At 42.6% G+C, this 17,474-nt stretch overlaps 1 protein-coding gene across 2 annotated transcripts; it reads right to left on the bottom strand.

Moving 5' to 3' along the window:
* Positions 1-1,666: 1,666 nt before the first annotated feature.
* LOC139169082 (C-type lectin lectoxin-Phi1-like) lies at positions 1,667-16,872 on the bottom strand. 2 transcript variants are annotated; one of them, XM_070754889.1, is made up of 6 exons: positions 16,794-16,872; positions 13,862-13,924; positions 11,893-12,002; positions 7,604-7,750; positions 3,639-3,753; positions 1,667-1,944 (listed from the first exon to the last, which is right to left on the bottom strand). In XM_070754889.1, the coding sequence occupies exons 2-6, from the start codon at positions 13,914-13,916 to the stop codon at positions 1,874-1,876; spliced, it is 498 nt and encodes a 165-aa protein (XP_070610990.1). In that variant the 5' UTR covers positions 13,917-13,924; positions 16,794-16,872; the 3' UTR covers positions 1,667-1,873. The 2 variants fall into 2 exon arrangements, with proteins under 2 accessions (XP_070610990.1, XP_070610988.1); XM_070754887.1 differs by having other exon boundaries at positions 16,779-16,859.
* Between the last annotated feature and the right edge of the window lie 602 nt (positions 16,873-17,474).

Here is a 17,474-nt window from a genome sequence, read left to right as displayed (position 1 = left end):
GTAGGGTATTCTGTTACGGATAGAGGAATGAAGAGCTCTTCTGGTGAAGTATCTCTGGACATTTTCGAGGGTATTAATGTCAGAAATGCAGAAAGAGAAGGCAAAAAATTTAAATTAAAAAAATTAATGTCAGAAAGGTAGAAAGTGAAGGCAAAACCCTCCCTTTCTGCTGACCCCCAACAAATGGTACTCAAGGAAATCCTGCCTGCCTCGACCAACATAGAGGCGGCACATGGACATCCATTTCAATAACCACCGATACACTTGGCATCCTTGAATCTGTCTAATCCTGCCTTGAAGCTCTCCAGGTTGACAGCTGTCACGGCTTCTTCTGGAAGTGAATCCCATCAACCAAGGATCCTCTGAGTGAAGAAATATTTCCCTTTATTTGTCCTCGCTTTCTTACCTGTGAGCTTTAGGGAGTGGCCCCTTGTCCTAGTATTATGTGATAGAGAAAAGAATTTTTCTCTATCCACCTTTTCTATCCCATGCAGGATTTTATACAAGTCACCCTTTAAACGCCATCTTTCAAGGCTGAAGAGACCAAGGCATTGCAATCTGATTTCATAAGGAAGGGGTTCCATTTCTTTGATCTTTTTGCCCTTTTTTGCACCTTTTCCAGTTCCATTATATCCTCCTTGAGGTGTGGTGACCAGAATTGTTGTGGTTAGCTCTGGCCCAGCTCCTGCCCCAAGGACTGTGGATGTGGGGGAGACATCCACATGCTGCAGGCCTGTTTTGCCCCCCGGTGGAATCTGCTGATGAAGGCTCCTCTGACCAAGAAGACATGAGTGACAGGGAGGAGGAGAGTGTGGCAGACAGCTCAGAAGGAGATCAAATGACTCTCTCCTCCTTGAATTCAGAACAAGAGTTAATGATACAGCGACGCATGCGGAGAGCGATGCATAGGCAACAACAACTGAGAGATTATTATCAAAGAAAATGAGGCCACCTGTGGTTGGGTGGGGCTGTGGTCATTAGTGAGGCTGCTATAAAGAGCAGCCTGTGGGTTTGGCCATTGTGGAGGATTATCTGATCATTGTGTTTCATGCCTGCCTTGCTGACTTTGCCCTTTGTGTGCTGATTTTTCCCCACTTTGAAACTAAACCAGAGCAAAGTGTGTTTCACTTTGTGAAAGAAGAAGGACTGTGAATTGCCTCACAGCTGCAAGCTAAGTATCACAGAACTGATAAGGGACTTGTACCAATTACCAGTTTGTTTGGAGACCAGTGCTCTTTGCTATACCAAAAGAGGGCTTAGTTTAAGTGAATTTTCATTATAAAGAACATTGTTTTGAATTTTCAAACGTGTGTGTGTCTGAAATTTGTACCTGTGAATTTTTGGGAGGATTCTACCAGAGAGCCCGACAGAACAAGAACTATACACAGTACTCCGAGTGTGGTCTCACCATCGATTTGTACAGAGGCAATACAACACTTACTGACTTATTTTCGATTCCATTCCTAATCATGCGAAGCATGGAATTTGCTTCTTTTTTTTTTTACTGCTACTGCGCACTGGGTTGACATCATCAGTGAGCTGTCCACCAAGATCCCAAGATCCCTTTCTTGGGTTGTCTCAGAAAGCTTGGTGCCCATTCCCTCCGAGATTTCTTCAGGGAGGGGCCCTGGACCCCCTGGGAGACAAAGACCAAACACAAGACAAGTGCAGAGCAATAGACTTTATTATCAAGGGAGGGGCAAGTGCTTCAGAAAGAGGGGAATAAAAGCAAGATTAGAGGAATCAACTGCATGACATTCAGCTGGTCTTTCTGGCCCAAAACATTTTACACATGAAGAAGGCGGAATACAAAGATCTCAGCTCAGGTTTCCAAGCAATGGGGAGCCCCTCTAACTCCAACTCTAGACTTGGCTTAACGGGATTTCCATTTGCAGAGAAAAGAAAGTTTCCAGTTACAGGGTAGATCTGCCCAAGACACGAACCCTGGAAGGAAAAAACATGGGTGGTTGGTCATCTTTGCAGCCCAACATGCAGGCTACTTTCTTTCAAATACATTTGCCTGTCCACTCATGGGTCTACTCACAAGAGCCTACAAAACTTTTGCCAGACCCATCCTAGACTACTGCTCATCTGTCTGGAACCCATACCACATCTCGGACATCAACACCTTTGAAAATGTCCAAAGATATTTCACCAGAAGAGCCCTTCACTCCTCCACTTGAAACAGAACATCCTATGAAAATAGACTAACAATCCTGGGCCTAGAAAGCCTAGAACTATGGTGCCTAAAACACGATTTGAGCATTGCCCACAAGATCATATGCTGCAACGTCCTACCGGTCAATGACTACTTCAGCTTCAATTGCAACAACACAAGAGCACGCAACAGATTCAAACTTAATACAAACCGCTCCAAACTTGACTGTAAAAAATATGATTTCAACAATCGAGTTATCGAAGCGTGAAACTCATTACCGGACTCAATTGTGTCAACCCCTAACCCCCAACACTTCTCCCTTAGACTCTCCACGATTGACCTCTCCAGGTTCCTAAGAGGCCAGTAAGGGGCGTACATAAGGGCACTGGTGTGCCTTTCGTCCCCTGTCCAATTGTCTTTCCTTTCTTTCACCTATCTTATATATTCTCTTCCTTTCATATATCCTCTCCTCTAAGTTCACTTTTACCCTTATATATATTACTACATGTCTATTTTTCTTCCTATGTATTTGTGTATTGGACAAAATGAATAAAAAAATAAAAAAATAAAAAAGTACAAATAGCTCCAGTATACAAGAATCTAGTTAACTAACCATCAAAGGTAAATTGGCACTGCATAAGATCCAACTGATCTCAAAAGGACTGGATTTAGGTCTGATGCGGTGACACAAAGACTCTAAAGAGATGGCCCGTTTAACTCTGCCTCTCCAGCTCAGCTACACCTGGGGTAGCATCAGTGATGGGCTCCTACAGGTGCGGTCAAGTAAACAGAACTGGTAGAAAAAAATTGATTTTTTTTCCTTTTTTTCCCCTTCTGGGCTCTGGGTATGTTTTTCCTATCGCAAGAAATGAGGTTGAATGTGTATAATTTTAGAGCATATAGTAGATAATGTATATTTTTGTGTGCCTGTGTGTGCTATGTATGTACACATACAGCATATATACATAGAATTAAATAGTATATTTTGGATGTTCAGTAATAGTAAATAGAGAGGGAAATTGCATCTCTTTGAGGTAATTAATAATTAATAATAATAATTTATTGGATTTGTATGCCGCCTCTCTCTGTAGACTCCCTAATCCAAACCCTTGATGTGGCCAGTCACATGACCTTTAAGCCACTCCTGGTCACATGATCACCAAGCCACACCCACAAAATAAGCCACGCCCACACTGTGGTAGTAGCTTTCTTTCCTGTGAGATTTAGGGAGTGCCCCCTCGTCCTAGTATTGTACGCTAGAGAAAATATTTTTTTCCTCCAATAAGTACTTTAAATCAGCCACCCCAAGAAAGTCTCTTTCAATTTGAGCATTATTCACAGTATCTGTATCTATATCTTCCCTTCCCTTCCCTTTTTTCCTTCTTCCTTCCCTTCTTCCCTTCCCTTCCTTCCCTTGCTTGCCTGCAATTCCAGATGCAAACTCCAACTGCACTAAAGAATGAAGGCTTTTCATACTCACCATATAGAGAATCGAGACTGGCACAATACTCCTGGCCAGCCCTATCGTTGGGTTCGGTCTCTCCCCACTTTCTGTACTTGGATCGATTTCCATCAACCCAGCGCCATCCAGTATTCTGTGCAATACAGAATGAAGCATGTTGTGGCGAGTGATTGGGGGACATGGGGCAGGGGAGAGGGAGAGAGATTTTCCAATTCTGCATGTAGCTTACATTAATTCAAAGGGGAGGGTCCTGCTAAATAGGTTTTTCCTGCAAGCATGCACCACTCAGCTATTACAGAGACTCCGTTGGACACTTTGGGTGCATGAAGCGATATATAAACGCAAGCACTTTTGCTACTGCTATCGATCTTGCTAGGTCTCTGGAGCTACAAGGACACCTGAGCCTTCAAGCCATAGAAACATAGAAACATAGAAGACTGGCGGCAGAAAAAGACCTCATGGTCCATCTAGTCTGCCCTTGCACTATTTCCTGTATTTTATCTTACAATGGATATATGTTTATCCCAGGCATGTTTAAATTCAGTTACTGTGGATTTACCAACCACGTCTGCTGGAAGTTTGTTCCAAGGATCTACTACTCTTTCAGTAAAATAATATTTTCTCATGTTGCCTTTGATCATTCCCCCAACTAACATCAGATTGTGTCCCCTTGTTCTTGTGTTCACTTTCCTATTAAAAACACTTCCTTCCTGAACCTTATTTAACCCTTTAACATATTTAAATGTTTCAATCATGTCCCCCCTTTTCCTTCTGTCCTCCAGACTATACAGATTGAGTTCATGAAGTCTTTCCTGATACGTTTTATGCTTAAGACCTTCCACCATTCTTGTAGCCCGTCCTTGGACCCGTTCAATTTTATCCATATCTTTTTGTAGGTGAGGTCTCCAGAACTGAACACAGTATTCCAAATGGGGTCTCACCAGCGCTCTATATAAGGGGATCACAATCTCCCTCTTCCTGCTTGTTATACCTCTAGCTATGCAGCCAAGCATCCTACTTGCTTTTCCTACCGCCCGACCACACTGCTCACCCATGACCCAGCTGGGAAACATAATCAGCGCTAGAAGGGAATGAGAGGGGAGTAGGAGTAGGAGCAGGAGCAGGAGCAGGAGGATGATGACTGTTGTATCTTTCGAGCTCCCTGAGCCTGGTTGTTTTCATGCAGAACTTTTATGACCCAACTAGGAAATATTATCAGTGATAGAAGGGAAAGGAGGAGGGGGGGGGAAGAGGAGGGTTATGGGAGTCCTTGATGCTCTCTGAACTTGGTTATTTTCTTGCAAACTTTTCATGACCCAACTGGGAAATATCATCAGTGCTAGAAGGAAGTGTGGGAGGAGGAGGAGGAAGAGAAGGAAGAGGAAGAGGGAAAGGAGGAGGAGCAGAGGGAAGAGGAGGAAGAGGAGGAGGAAGAGAAGGAAGAGGGAAAGGAGGAGGAGCAGAGGGAAGAAGAGGAAGAGGAGGAGGAAGAGAAGGAAGAGGGAAAGGAGGAGAAGGAGGAGGAGCAGAGGAAAGAGGAGGAAGAGGAGGAGGAAGAGAAGGAAGAGGGAAAGGAGGAGAAGGAGGAGCAGAGGGAAGAGGAGGAAGAGGAGGAGGAAGAGAAGGAAGAGGGAAAGGAGGAGGAGCAGAGGGAAGAGGAGGAAGAGGAGGAGGAAGAGAAGGAAGAGGGAAAGGAGGAGGAGCAGAGGGAAGAGGAGGAAGAGGAGGAGGAAGAGAAGGAAGAGGGAAAGGAGGAGAAGGAGGAGGAGCAGAGGAAAGAGGAGGAAGAGGAGGAGGAGGAAGAGGAAGAGGAAAGGAAGAGGAGGAAGAGGAGGAGGAGAGGAAGAGGAGGAGGAATAAGAGGAGGAGGAGGAAGTGGAGGAGGAGGAGGAAGAAGAAGGAGGAAGAGCAGGAGGGGAGGAGGAAGAGGATGATGATGCAGAAGAAAAGGAAGAGGAGGAGAATGAAGAGGAGGAGGAGGAAGAGGAGGAGGAGGAGGATGAAGAAGAAGAGAAAGAAGAAGAGGAGGGTCTCTGAGCTTGGCTGTTTTGATGCAGACCGCAACTGGCAGACATCATCAGTGCTAGAGGGGAGTGGGCTTTGCTGATTTTATGATTAAGAAATAAACAATCATTATTATTTCCTATTTTTAAAAGTAATTAAGGATCATACTAAGGCACTAGAGAAGGAAGGACAATAAAAAAACAACTATTAAGTATCCAATAAATAGTGCATAAACCTACTACCCCTCGCTCCCCCCAGCAGCCCATTGGTGATTCCAATCATCATTATGCTGGCATTGGGAAGATACTCACCAGTATTTGGGGTTGCCATTTATGTAAACTACCAATTGTAGTTTGCACCTTTATAGATGCAATATACCTTTAAGGACTTTGGCTGGTTCGCCATAAGAGGGCGCTAGTACTGTGGAGAGCTCATTCATTCTTTGCGGTTTGTTGTTCATTTCTGCTTTGTGCTTGTAAATATGTATATATGTAAATAATACTTGTTTAGCACACTAAGTCTGTGTCGTTACTGGCCATATCACACATCCACACTCTTACCTTAAACTCTGCTCTGCGTTTGTCGAAGGTCTCACAGCCTAGCTGCACCGAGACTAACACTATGTCCTTGTGTCCCCTTGTGTCAGAAGCAGCAATGGGATGGTGTTTAGATTCGACAACAACATGCAGTGTGTTATGTCTGACAGTTAATCAGATCAAGTAATCAACAACAGCCGCTGATTGGACGAGATGAATGCTGCCAAATAAATAAACGGCTTCTCAGTTGTTCCTGCCATTTTGAAAGGTATAAATAGAACAACAGTTTGCCGGCACGGGTTGTTGGTTTTAGTAGTTGTTGGTTACTGGTTATCGTTACAACTCTTGTACGGGCAGTAGGAAAAGCAAGTAGGATGCTTTGGCTGCATAGCTAGAGGTATAACAAGCAGGAAGAGGGAGATTGTGATCCCCTTATATAGAGCGCTGGTGAGACCACATTTGGAATAATACTGTGTTCAGTTCTGGAGACCTCACTTACAAAAAGATATTGGCAAAATTGAAGGGGTCCAAAGACGGGCTACAAGAATGGTGGAAGGTCTTAAGCATAAAACGTATCAGGAAAGACTTCAAGAACTCAATCTGTATAGTCTGGAGGACAGAAGGGAAAGGGGGGACATGATCGAAACATTTAAATATGTTAAAGGGTTAAATAAGGTTCAGGAGGGAAGTGTTTTTAATAGGAAAGTGAACACAAGAACAAGGGGACACAATCTGAAGTTAGTTGGCGGAAAGATCAAAAGCAACGTGAGAAAATATTATTTCACTGAAAGAGTAGTAGATCCTTGGAACAAACTTCCAGCAGACGTGGTTGGTAAATCCACAGTCACTGAATTTAAACATGCCTGGGATAAACATATATCCATTGTAAGATAAAATACAGGAAATAGTATAAGGGCAGACTAGATGGACCATGAGATCTTTTTCTGCCGTCAGTCTTCTATGTTTCTATGTTTCTACAATAAACGCAAGTTAAGCTACAACAGACTCAGTGTCATCACTGACTTAACAGTGGCGATGAAGGTGCCTGAATCTTCGCTCAAACCGGCTCGAAATGCAGTCCTCCACGGCTCAAGCACCAGAATTCTTCATTCGTGAGAAAGAAACCAGGACAACGTACATGTCTAAATTTAGAATTTTTCTACAAGCAGGCAATCTTCATGATGCGTCGGACGATAGAAAAGGGTATTTTTCTGAACTATTGCGGCTCCGATATTTACAGCCTCGCACCGACTTTAGCAGATCCAGAATCTGTGGAGACCATCGCGTGGTCAACACTTCTGTCTAACTATTTAACTTGGGACAAAACCAGCCCCAGGGAATGGAAACAGATCACGTTTCTTGAGCTTTTCAAGGATGACTCAAGAAACGTCCCTATGGAAAGAGATGCTAATTGCTCAGAAATAGGAGGACCCAAATACTCACTATATTAGACCTTTCCTCTCGTTGGAGCCCAATCCAGACATAAAAACTCTCCATATTTTGTTTAGTGACATAGGCAGCAAGGGATTTCGCCTCCTTGTACGAGTTGATCGATGCTAAATGACCATGCCATTTGAACTGACACTCTTGCTGCAAAGAGAAAAGAGCCAAAAATATTTTAGCACCAAAAAATCCCCCCCAAAACCATGTTGTCCATTGCAGGTCTGCTATTATCCAGGTCTACCAACCCAAGAATCTTGCAGTTTGGTCAGATTAGGTCAGTGATGCCAAACCTTTTTTTCCTCAGGTGCCAAAAAAGTGTTTATGCATGCTATCACGCATGAGTGAGTGCGCACACCCATAATTCAATGCCTGGGTAGGGCGAAAACAGCTTCCTCCGCCGGCTGGAGGTTGAAAACAGCCTGTTTCCCAACTTTTGGTGGCCCCAGGAGGCTCATGTTTCGCCCTCCCCAGGCTCCAAAGGCTTCCCTGGAGCTGGAAGAGGATAAAAGCACCCTCCCTCATCCCCCCAGAGCCTTTGTGTGAGCCAAAAATCAAGCAGCCGCCAAACACATGTACAGTGGAGCTGAACTAGCAACAACACACGAGCACACAACAGATTCAAACTTAATGTACAGTGTTCCCTCGATTTTCGCGGGGGATGCGTTCCGAGACCGCCCGTGAAAGTCCAATTTCCGCGAAGTAGAGATGCGGAAGTAAATACACCATTTTTGGCCATGAACAGTATCACAAGCCTTCCCTTAACACTTTAAACCCCTAAACTGCAATTTCTCATTCCCTTAGCAACCATTTAGATTGTATGCCGCCCCGAGTTTTCGGAGAGGGGCGGCATACAAATCCAAATAATAAATAAATAATAAAATAAATTACTCACCATGTTTATTTATTAAAGTTTATTAAAAAGAATATTTATTAAAGGTGGACGAAAGTTTGGTGATGACGTATGATGTCATCGGGCGGGAAAAACCGTGGTATAGGGGAAAACCCCACAAAGTATTTTTTCATTGATATTTTTGAAAAACCGTGGTATAGCCATTTCGCGAAGTTAGAACCCGCAAAAATCGAGGGACCACTGTATGCCCAGTAATGGGCAGCCAAATGTTTTACTGCTACACTGCGGCTGTGGCTTATTTTGTGGGTGTGCATTAATGGTCATGTGACTGGGTAGGAGTGGCTTGCTGGCCATGTGACCAGGTGGAAGTGGCTTGAACGGTCATCATCGTTCAAATGAACTGTTAAGTCCTCGACTTACAACCTTACCAGTGTCGCTCGCTGGGGTGACAATTTGCGTTGTGTTCCCCGCGCTCTCCTTCCTGGGTCGCCCCCCTGCATCAGGCTGGGTAGCTAGGCGAACGAGGGCTGCCAGAAGCAAAAATGCTGCCAGCGCCGCTTCCACCCACGCCTTCGGCTTGCACCTCAGGTGGGAGGTGGCCGCGTGAGGCTGGAGGTGAGCCGGGCAGGAGAGAGGGAAGCTTGTCCGAGGCCAGGAAGGAGGAAAGAGGAAAAAAGCAAAGAGCGCAGACACAGCAGCAGCAGCAGAGAAAAAAAGGAGAGCCAAGACGAGACCAGTAATCCAGGAAGTGACAGCTGCCGATCAGCTCTATCTGTGATTGCACCTTAATTTCTGCCGGTGGAACTGCATTCCACCCCGTCCTGCCTGCTGCCCACCCCGTGTATACTTGACTGCAAACACTACGACTTTACTAATAGATTGCTCGAAGCATGGAACATTACCTGACTTTGTAGTGTCATCCACTAACCTCCAAAATTTTACCCTTAGACTGTCCACGGTTGACCTCTCCAGATTCCTAAGAGGTCAGTAAGGGGTGTGCATAAGTGCACCAGCCTGCCTTCTGTCCCCTGTCCTAATGTCTCTTTTATGGTTTTTCTTTTTACTAACTTCATGAATATGAACTCTATTATTCCCAATGATTATTTCTTCCATATTATTCTTAATGTTTTTCTGTTCCTCTATTGATGTATATTACTATGATTATATCCTCACAAACCTACATTATGTATTAGACAAAATAAATAAATAAAATAAATAAAAATAACAGCTCGCGTGCCTGTAGATATGGCTCCACGTACCACCTGTGGCATCCGTGCCATAGGTTTGCCAACGATGGACTAGGTCCTCTCAGCTATGTTCCTGTAGTAGAGGTTCTCCTAAGAGGAGCTGCAAATGCGAGGAAAGCATTTGGGGGAGTTAACTCTCACGCTTAGGAGTAAGGTATAAAGGTGGTATCAGCAGTGGGATATCTATAACAAAGTGAGATATGCAAACAAGGTGTAGGAGAGAGAGAGAAGAGGGAAGGATGTATTTGTGTGTGGAAATAAAGAAACACTCTTAGAGACAAGAGGTCACTTGGAAACAAAATAGCTTGAATTTTTGAGCTCCCTCGTTTAACTAGCAAGTTAGTTAGAAGGGAGGACAGAAGGGAAAGGGGGGACATGATCGAAACATTTAAATATGTTAAAGGGTTCAATAAGGTTCAGGAAGGAAGTGTTTTTAATAGGAAAGTGAACCCAAGAAGAAGGGGGCACAATCTGAGTTTAGTTGGGGGAACGATCAGAAGCAACGTGAGAAAATATTATTTGACTGAAAGAGTAGTAGATCCTTGGTTGGTAAATCCACAGTCACTGAATTTAAACATGCCCGGGATAAACATAGATCCATCCTAAGATCAAGTACAGGAAATAGTATAAGGGCAGATTAGATGGACCATGAGGTCTTTTTCTGCAGTCAATCTTCTGTTTCTATGTTTCTATGTCATTTAGTGAACAATTGCTAAGCAAATTTATTTTTATTTATTATTTCTTAATTGAATTTTTATGCCGCCCCTCTCTGAGGACTCGAGGAGGCTTACAGCATATGAAAAGAAACAATAAGGTACAGTAGCTTCAATCCAATTAAATTAAAACTAAATAACTAGTCTAAAATCCCCAATGTTAAAATTAAATCATACCCACTCAGACCACAATCATACATAACATTTGTCGGCCAGGGAGCTAACGTCCAATCGCCCCAAGCCGGGTGTTCATAAATGAGTCTTTAGACCAGTGTTTTCTCAACCTGGGCTGTTTGAAGATTTGTGGACTTCAACCCCCAGAATTCCCCAACCAGGTTGAGAAACACTGCTTTAGATTCTTACGGAATGTGAAGAGGGTGGGGGTAGGGGTGGGGGGCTCCTCTGTAGGGAGCTGATTCCAGAAGGCTGGGGCCCCCACAGAGAAGGCTCTTCCTCTAGGCCCCGCCAAGTGACATTGTCTAGTTGACAGGACATGGAGAAGGCCGACTCTGTGGGATCTGACCGGTCGCTGGGACTCATACGGTAAGTTGCAACTGTCATAACTGTGAGCAGTGTTCCCTCTAATTTTTTGGGGGGGTGGGCGGAAAAGTATAGTGTCTGAGCGGCAGTCCCTTCGGGACTGGGCGGCACAGAAATAATAAATAAACAAACAAACAAATAAATAAATAAACAAACAAATAAAAAACCCACCCTGTTTGGCCTCAGAGAATTTCAAAATAAAATCCTGTACTGTGGGTCTATAACAGTGAGCTCATAATGGGGCAACTCTATCAATATCAAAACGCCACTTAAATAGTTGAGCTAGTTTCAAACTAGATTTTGATTTTCTTTCTCTCTTCCTTACTCCCATTCTTTTTCTTTCTCTTTTCCTTCCTCTCTTTTTTCTATCTGTTTCTCTCTCTTTCTCTCTTCCTCTCTCTCTCCTTCCCTCTCGGCTTCTGGGCAGGTTTGGAAAACTCTGAGTTGATGATTTTTAAGTGAGCGATTGCTCACTGCTCAGCTTAGAGGGAACTATGACTGTGAGGATTGGCCATAATCATAACATAACTGTAAATGAAATAAAGTGAAGACGCCTATGATTGCTGGAAAAGACAAGAGCCGAGTTGCTTAGTTTGTTAAACCACTCAGTATCCAAACCCATTTAAATGTAGCAGTTGGATGTCTCATTCCAGTTTGACTTCCTTTAACAAATTTCACTGATATTGAGCCGTGATGTTAATCCCGTTAAACTCAAGGGAATTCAACAGAAGGACTAAAATATTTTATTTTACTCTTTCCTGTAGACTTTTATCATACAGCAGGTGTTGTTCAATTAAAAAAATGGCATGAACTTTGTGATGTTGTGAAGTTTGGGGAAACTCTGGGCCAGATTAAGAGAATTCTTTCTGCTCAGGTGAGTTTCCTCAGGTGAGGTATTTCAGGTGAGTAGCCTCAGGTGAGGTATTTCAGGTGACCTACCTCAGCCTCTTCAAAGGTGGACCATTCTTCATACAACTTGTAGCAATTCCACTCGCTTCTTTCTTTGTGGGCAAAGGTGCCAGGAGGACAAATGGTCCGGCCTTGAGAACCTGCTCAGGAAACAGAATAAAAATGGCTTTTTCTTCATGGATACTAACAAGGTTGAGAAATCCTTATCTAAAGAATAGAATAGAATAGAATTTTATTGGCCAAGTGTGATTGGACACACAAAGAGTTTGTCTTTGGTGCAGATGCTGTCAACGTACATAAAAGAAAAGATACATTTGTCAAGAATCATTGGGTACAACACTTAATGATTGTCATAGGGGTCAAATAAGCAATGAAGAAACAATCGATATTAATAAAAATCTTAGGATACAAGCAACAAGTCACAGTCATACAGTCCTAAGAGGGAGGAAAAGGATGATAGGAAGGATGAGAAAAACTAGTAGAAATAGAAGTGCAGGTTTAGTAAAAAGTCTGACAGTGTTGAGGGAATTATTTGTTTAGCAGAGTGATGGTGTTCGGGAAAAAACTGTTCTTGTGTTTAGTTGTCTTGGTGTGCAGTGCTCTGTAGCGATGTTTTGAGGGTAGGAGTAAGAACAGTTTGTGTCCAGGATGTGAGGGGTCAGTAAATATTTTCACCACCCTCTTTTTGATTTGTGCAGCATACAGGTCCTCAATGGAAAGCAGGTTGGCAGCAATTGTTTTTTCTGCAGTTCCGATTATCCTCTGAAGTCTGTGTTGGTCTTGTTGGGTTGCAGCACCAAACTAGACAGTGATAGAGGTGCAGATGACAGACTCAATGATTCCTCTGTAGAACTGTATCAGCAGCTCCTTGGGCAGTTTGCGCTTCCTGAGCTGGCTGTTTATAACTATGTTACTTTGATAAAGATTCCAGAGAAGAAAAAGGTTTTTATTATTATTAAGGAAAGCTGGAAAGAGTGACTTAAACGGATTGAGTCAACTAGAATTCGGATGGATTTTTATTGGTGTGATATTTCTCATTGAAAGTGTCATAATGTAAAATGAGTTTCAAAATACAGTGATCTTACAAACGCCTCATCATACAAACTTTTCGAGATACAACCCCGGGGTTTAAGGTTTTTTTGCCTCTTCTTACAAACTATTTTCACCTTACAAACCCACCGCCGCCGTTGGGATGCCCCGCCTCTGGACTTCCGTTGCCAGCGAAGCACCTGTTTTTGTGCTGCTGGGATTCCCCTAAGGCTCCCGACCATGGGAAACCCCACCTCTGGACTTTCGTGTTTTTGTGATGCTGCAGGGGAATCCCAGCAGCGCAAAAATGGGCGCTTCGCTGGCAATGGAAGTCTGAAGGTGGGGTTTCCCAGCAAAGGGAGCATCAGTGAAATTGCAGCATCGCAAAAACACAGAAGTCTGGAGGTGGGGTTTCAAGGACTTTGGTGTTTTTGCAATGCTGCGATTTCACTGATGCTCCCTTTGCTGGGACACCCCACATCCGGACTTCCATTGCCAACGAAACACCCGTTTTTGCGACGCTGGGATTCCCCTGCAGCATCGCAAAAACACAGAAGTCTGGAGGTGGGGCTCCCCATGGAGGGGAGCCTCAGGGGAATCCCAGCAGCGCAAAAACGGGTGCTTCGGCTGGTAAAAAGGGTGAATTTTGGGCTTGCACACGTTAATCGCTTTTCGATTGATTCCCATGGGAAACATTGTTTCGTCTTACAAACTTTTCACCTTAAGAACCTCATCCCGGAACCAATTAAGTTTGTAAGACAAGGTATCACTGTATACTGCTCAAAAAAAAATAAAGGGAACACTCAAAGAACACACCCTAGATCTGAATGAATGAAATATTCTCATTGAATACTTTGTTCTGCCTCTCAGAGAGGGGCAGGATAAAAGTCAACCAAGCAACCAACAAACAAATAGGGGAAACAGGATAGAGGTGGGATACATCAACATTGGAGTGCTGTCAACAACTTACCTGCCCAGGTAAGGCTGCCCAAGAGACCAAAGATGAAGCAAGTGATGAGAAACATCTTCAAACCTGAGGAGAGAAGCAGAAGTTGAGAAGAACTTTGAATGTCCTCCAACAATGCCCGGCCACCCCCTTTTTGGGTTTCCCTCCCCTGAAGGAAGAACCTAGCACTCAGCGCATCCTTGAAACCCACCTGTTCATCTCTGGATTGCAGCCCCCTCCTCTCCCTAGTACTACACTGAGTAATTGGTAGAGACCCTGGTCTGCCAGGAATCACCGCCTGTAAGTCTCAAAATGTGGATTGTGAACTTCTGGCCCTCATAGTTGGTTCCACCCATTGTGACCATGAAGATCTGAGTCTCAGCAGGTGTGATCTAAGATGTATGGATGGTGTAAAGTCAGAGCAGGCTACCTCATAGAAGAATTTGGAGAAGGGACCTTTAATGGAATTAGCAATGGAAACTGCAGTTTAATGTTTCCAAATGTAAAATAATGCACTTGGGGAAAAGGAATCCTCAATCTGAGTATTGTATTGGCAGTTCTGTGTTAGCAAAAACTTCAGAAGAGAAGGATTCAGGGGTAGTAATTTCTGACAGTCTCAAAATGGGTGAACAGTTCAGTCAGGCAGTTGGGAAAGCAAGTAGAAGGCTTGGCTGCATAGCTAGAGGTATAACAAGCAGGAAGAGGGAGATTGCGATCCAGCTGTACAGAATGCTGGTGAGACCACATTTGGAATATTGTGTTCAATTCTGTACACCTCACCTACAAAAAGATATTGATCAAATTTAAAGTTGAGGGGAAGGAAGGGGCGAATAGAAGCAGGAGGGAGAATAGGGAGGGGGGGGGCTCCATTTACTGCTTCAAACAGGGAAGCCAACAGCTGTCAGGGAAGGTTGCTGTTTTATTCATTATTCTTTAGCACTATTTAGGGAGGAGATAGAGTTAGAGAAAATAATTTTTAAAAAAAGTGAGGGTACCAAGGCGCAAGCAAGCAATATATATAAGTTGTTATTGCAGTCAGACTTGGATGTGATCCAAGGATTGACTAAATGGTGGCAAAATGAGATACAGGTAGAGGCGCAAGAGATGAAAAATATAGTAGAGAATATAAGTAAAACTAAGAATACAAGAGTTAGGGAAATGAGAAGGAAAATATTACATAAGTGGTATTACACTCCCGTTCAACTCGCATACTTTCAGCAGAATGTTAAGGGTATTTGTTGGCATGGGTGCCAAGATAAAGGACTGTTTATGCATATGTTTTGGGAATGCCTGGTAGTGCAGAATTTTTGGCAAAAAGTGCAAGAGGATATTAATAGGATGTTAAATATACGATGGATAATTACTAAGGAAATGGCAGTATTAGTCAAAAGTAATGAGATGGGAGAATTTAGAGAAATAAAACAAGCAACGATAGAAAGTGCTCAGGCGGTAATAGTCTTGGGTTGGAAGGATGCGACAAAATGGACAATGCAAAATTGGTACCGGTACATGGTGGACCACATTCAATTTGAGATTATGGACAAAAGGATGAATTTGGTTAACGAAACTGACTTGTGACAACTGATAGGACGATGAAACAAGGTAAGACGATATATGGTGAGTAGGATCCGAGACCAAGCTACAAGAAACAGATTGGAATCATTTTATAATATGTAAATAGATATTTTGCTCTTGGGTTAAAATGGTTTATACAAGAAACAGCCCCGATTGGTGGTGGGGTATGAATGTTTGTCTGGTGGTGGGCACAATTCAGAAAATACTTGTTTTATGTTGTGTGAGTCTTATATTGTAATTAAAATTAATTAAAAAATAAATTTAAAAAAGGAAGTTTGCTGTTTGTGAAGAGGCACAGAAAATAAGAAGCAGAGCCAATGTGAGGATGGGTTCATTCAGGGAATGGGTGGGTGGGTTGTGTCTTTCAAGGTATTCATTCAAGACAAACTGGATAATTGTCTCAATATATCTCCAGGTGACATTCTCCATCCAGCATTCCCCAGCAGTGCGTTTCAATTATTTTCTGTTACATCCCCTCCCCGGGAAGAAGTAAACATTTTTTACACACACACAAACGCACACGCACCAAACTCTCTGCCAGGACAATTGTTTGCAATATTTGGCACACTTTCAAAGTTTGAAAGTTTGAAAAAAACTCAAGCAGCTTATCAGCATGATTGGGGTGTAATGTGTTTAAGGGATGCCTTAATTCATTTGGCTTCATGCTGTCCGATGCCAACATTTGCCTACATTAACCATCATTAATTTAACAATCCTTTTACTTTTGACCAAAGGTCAAGTTGTAGTGAATAGAAGAGAAGAATAGAATAGAATAGAATAGAATAGAAGAGATGAGAATAGAAGAGATGAGAAGAGACTAGAATAGTATAGAATAGAAGAGAAGAGAAGAGATGAGACGAGAAGAGATGAGAATAGAATAAAATAGAATAGAATAGAAGAGATGAGAAGAGACAAGAATAGAATAGACGAGAAGAGATGAGAAGAGACAAGAAGAGAAGAGAAGAGAAGAGAAGAGAAGAATTGGATGGGATAGGGTAGAGTAAAGTAGAACAGAAAATAATAGGATAGGATATAGGATAGGAATAGGAATAGAACAGAACAGAACAGAATAGGAGTTTTATTGGCCAATTGTTATTGGACACACAAGGAATTTGTCTTGCTGCATTTGCTCTCAGTGTACATAAAATAAATAATAAGTTCATCAAGAATCATAAGCTACAACATGTAATGATAGTCCGAGTACAAATAATCAAGCAAATCAAATATCCAGGTTTGAAAGAGTGTAATTCAAGCATTTATTTATTTTTTATTAATAGGAATTTTATGCCACCCCTCTCCGAGGACTTGCACGAGATGTATCCTACAATAGCCAGAGTCAATAACAAAACATCACAAAGTAACTTACCCGCAGAATACTCACAATTTTAACCAGTCTCTTGCTTGTAGACCAGAAGAGGTCAGGTAGACAGAGAAGAGTCACAATGCAGATCAAGGCCCCTGCTCCAAGATTTATATTCTAAATGTAACAGGCTATTTCCGGTTTCATTTCTGGAGAAATTACTTAAGTGTTCTTTTGATGGCTTGACCAATATTTCAGCTAGATTGCCAAATTTTGTAGAAATGCCTCTGTGTGTAAATAGAAGAAGCCACCTGCCCAAAACTAGAATAGAGGATAGGATAGGATAGGATAGGATAGAATAGAATAGAATAGAATAGAATAGAATAGAATAGAATAGGAGTTTTATTGGGCAAGAGGGCATGTAATGAATTTGTCTTGGTGCTTATGCTCTCAGATAAAATGAGTTTGTCAAGAATCATAAGGTACAACACTTAATGATAGTCCGGGTACAAATAAGGAATCAAATCATATAAGATGCAAACAACAGGGGACTCATATATTCAGGGTTGAAAGAGTGTAATTCAAGCATTTCCACAAGATGGCTTCTACAATGGCTGCAGCGAATAACAAAACATCACATAGTAATTTATCCTGCAAAATACTCACTATTACAACCAATCTCTTGCTTGTAGACCAGAAGAAGTCAGGTAGATAGAGAAGAGTCACAATGCATATCGAGGCTCCTGCTCCAAGATTTACAAG

This window comes from Erythrolamprus reginae, chromosome 6, assembly GCF_031021105.1.
Source record: "Erythrolamprus reginae isolate rEryReg1 chromosome 6, rEryReg1.hap1, whole genome shotgun sequence".
Lineage (NCBI taxonomy): Eukaryota > Metazoa > Chordata > Lepidosauria > Squamata > Dipsadidae > Erythrolamprus > Erythrolamprus reginae.
The sequence above is the reverse complement of the archived record's forward strand: the minus strand, read 5'-3'. Positions and strand labels throughout refer to the sequence as shown.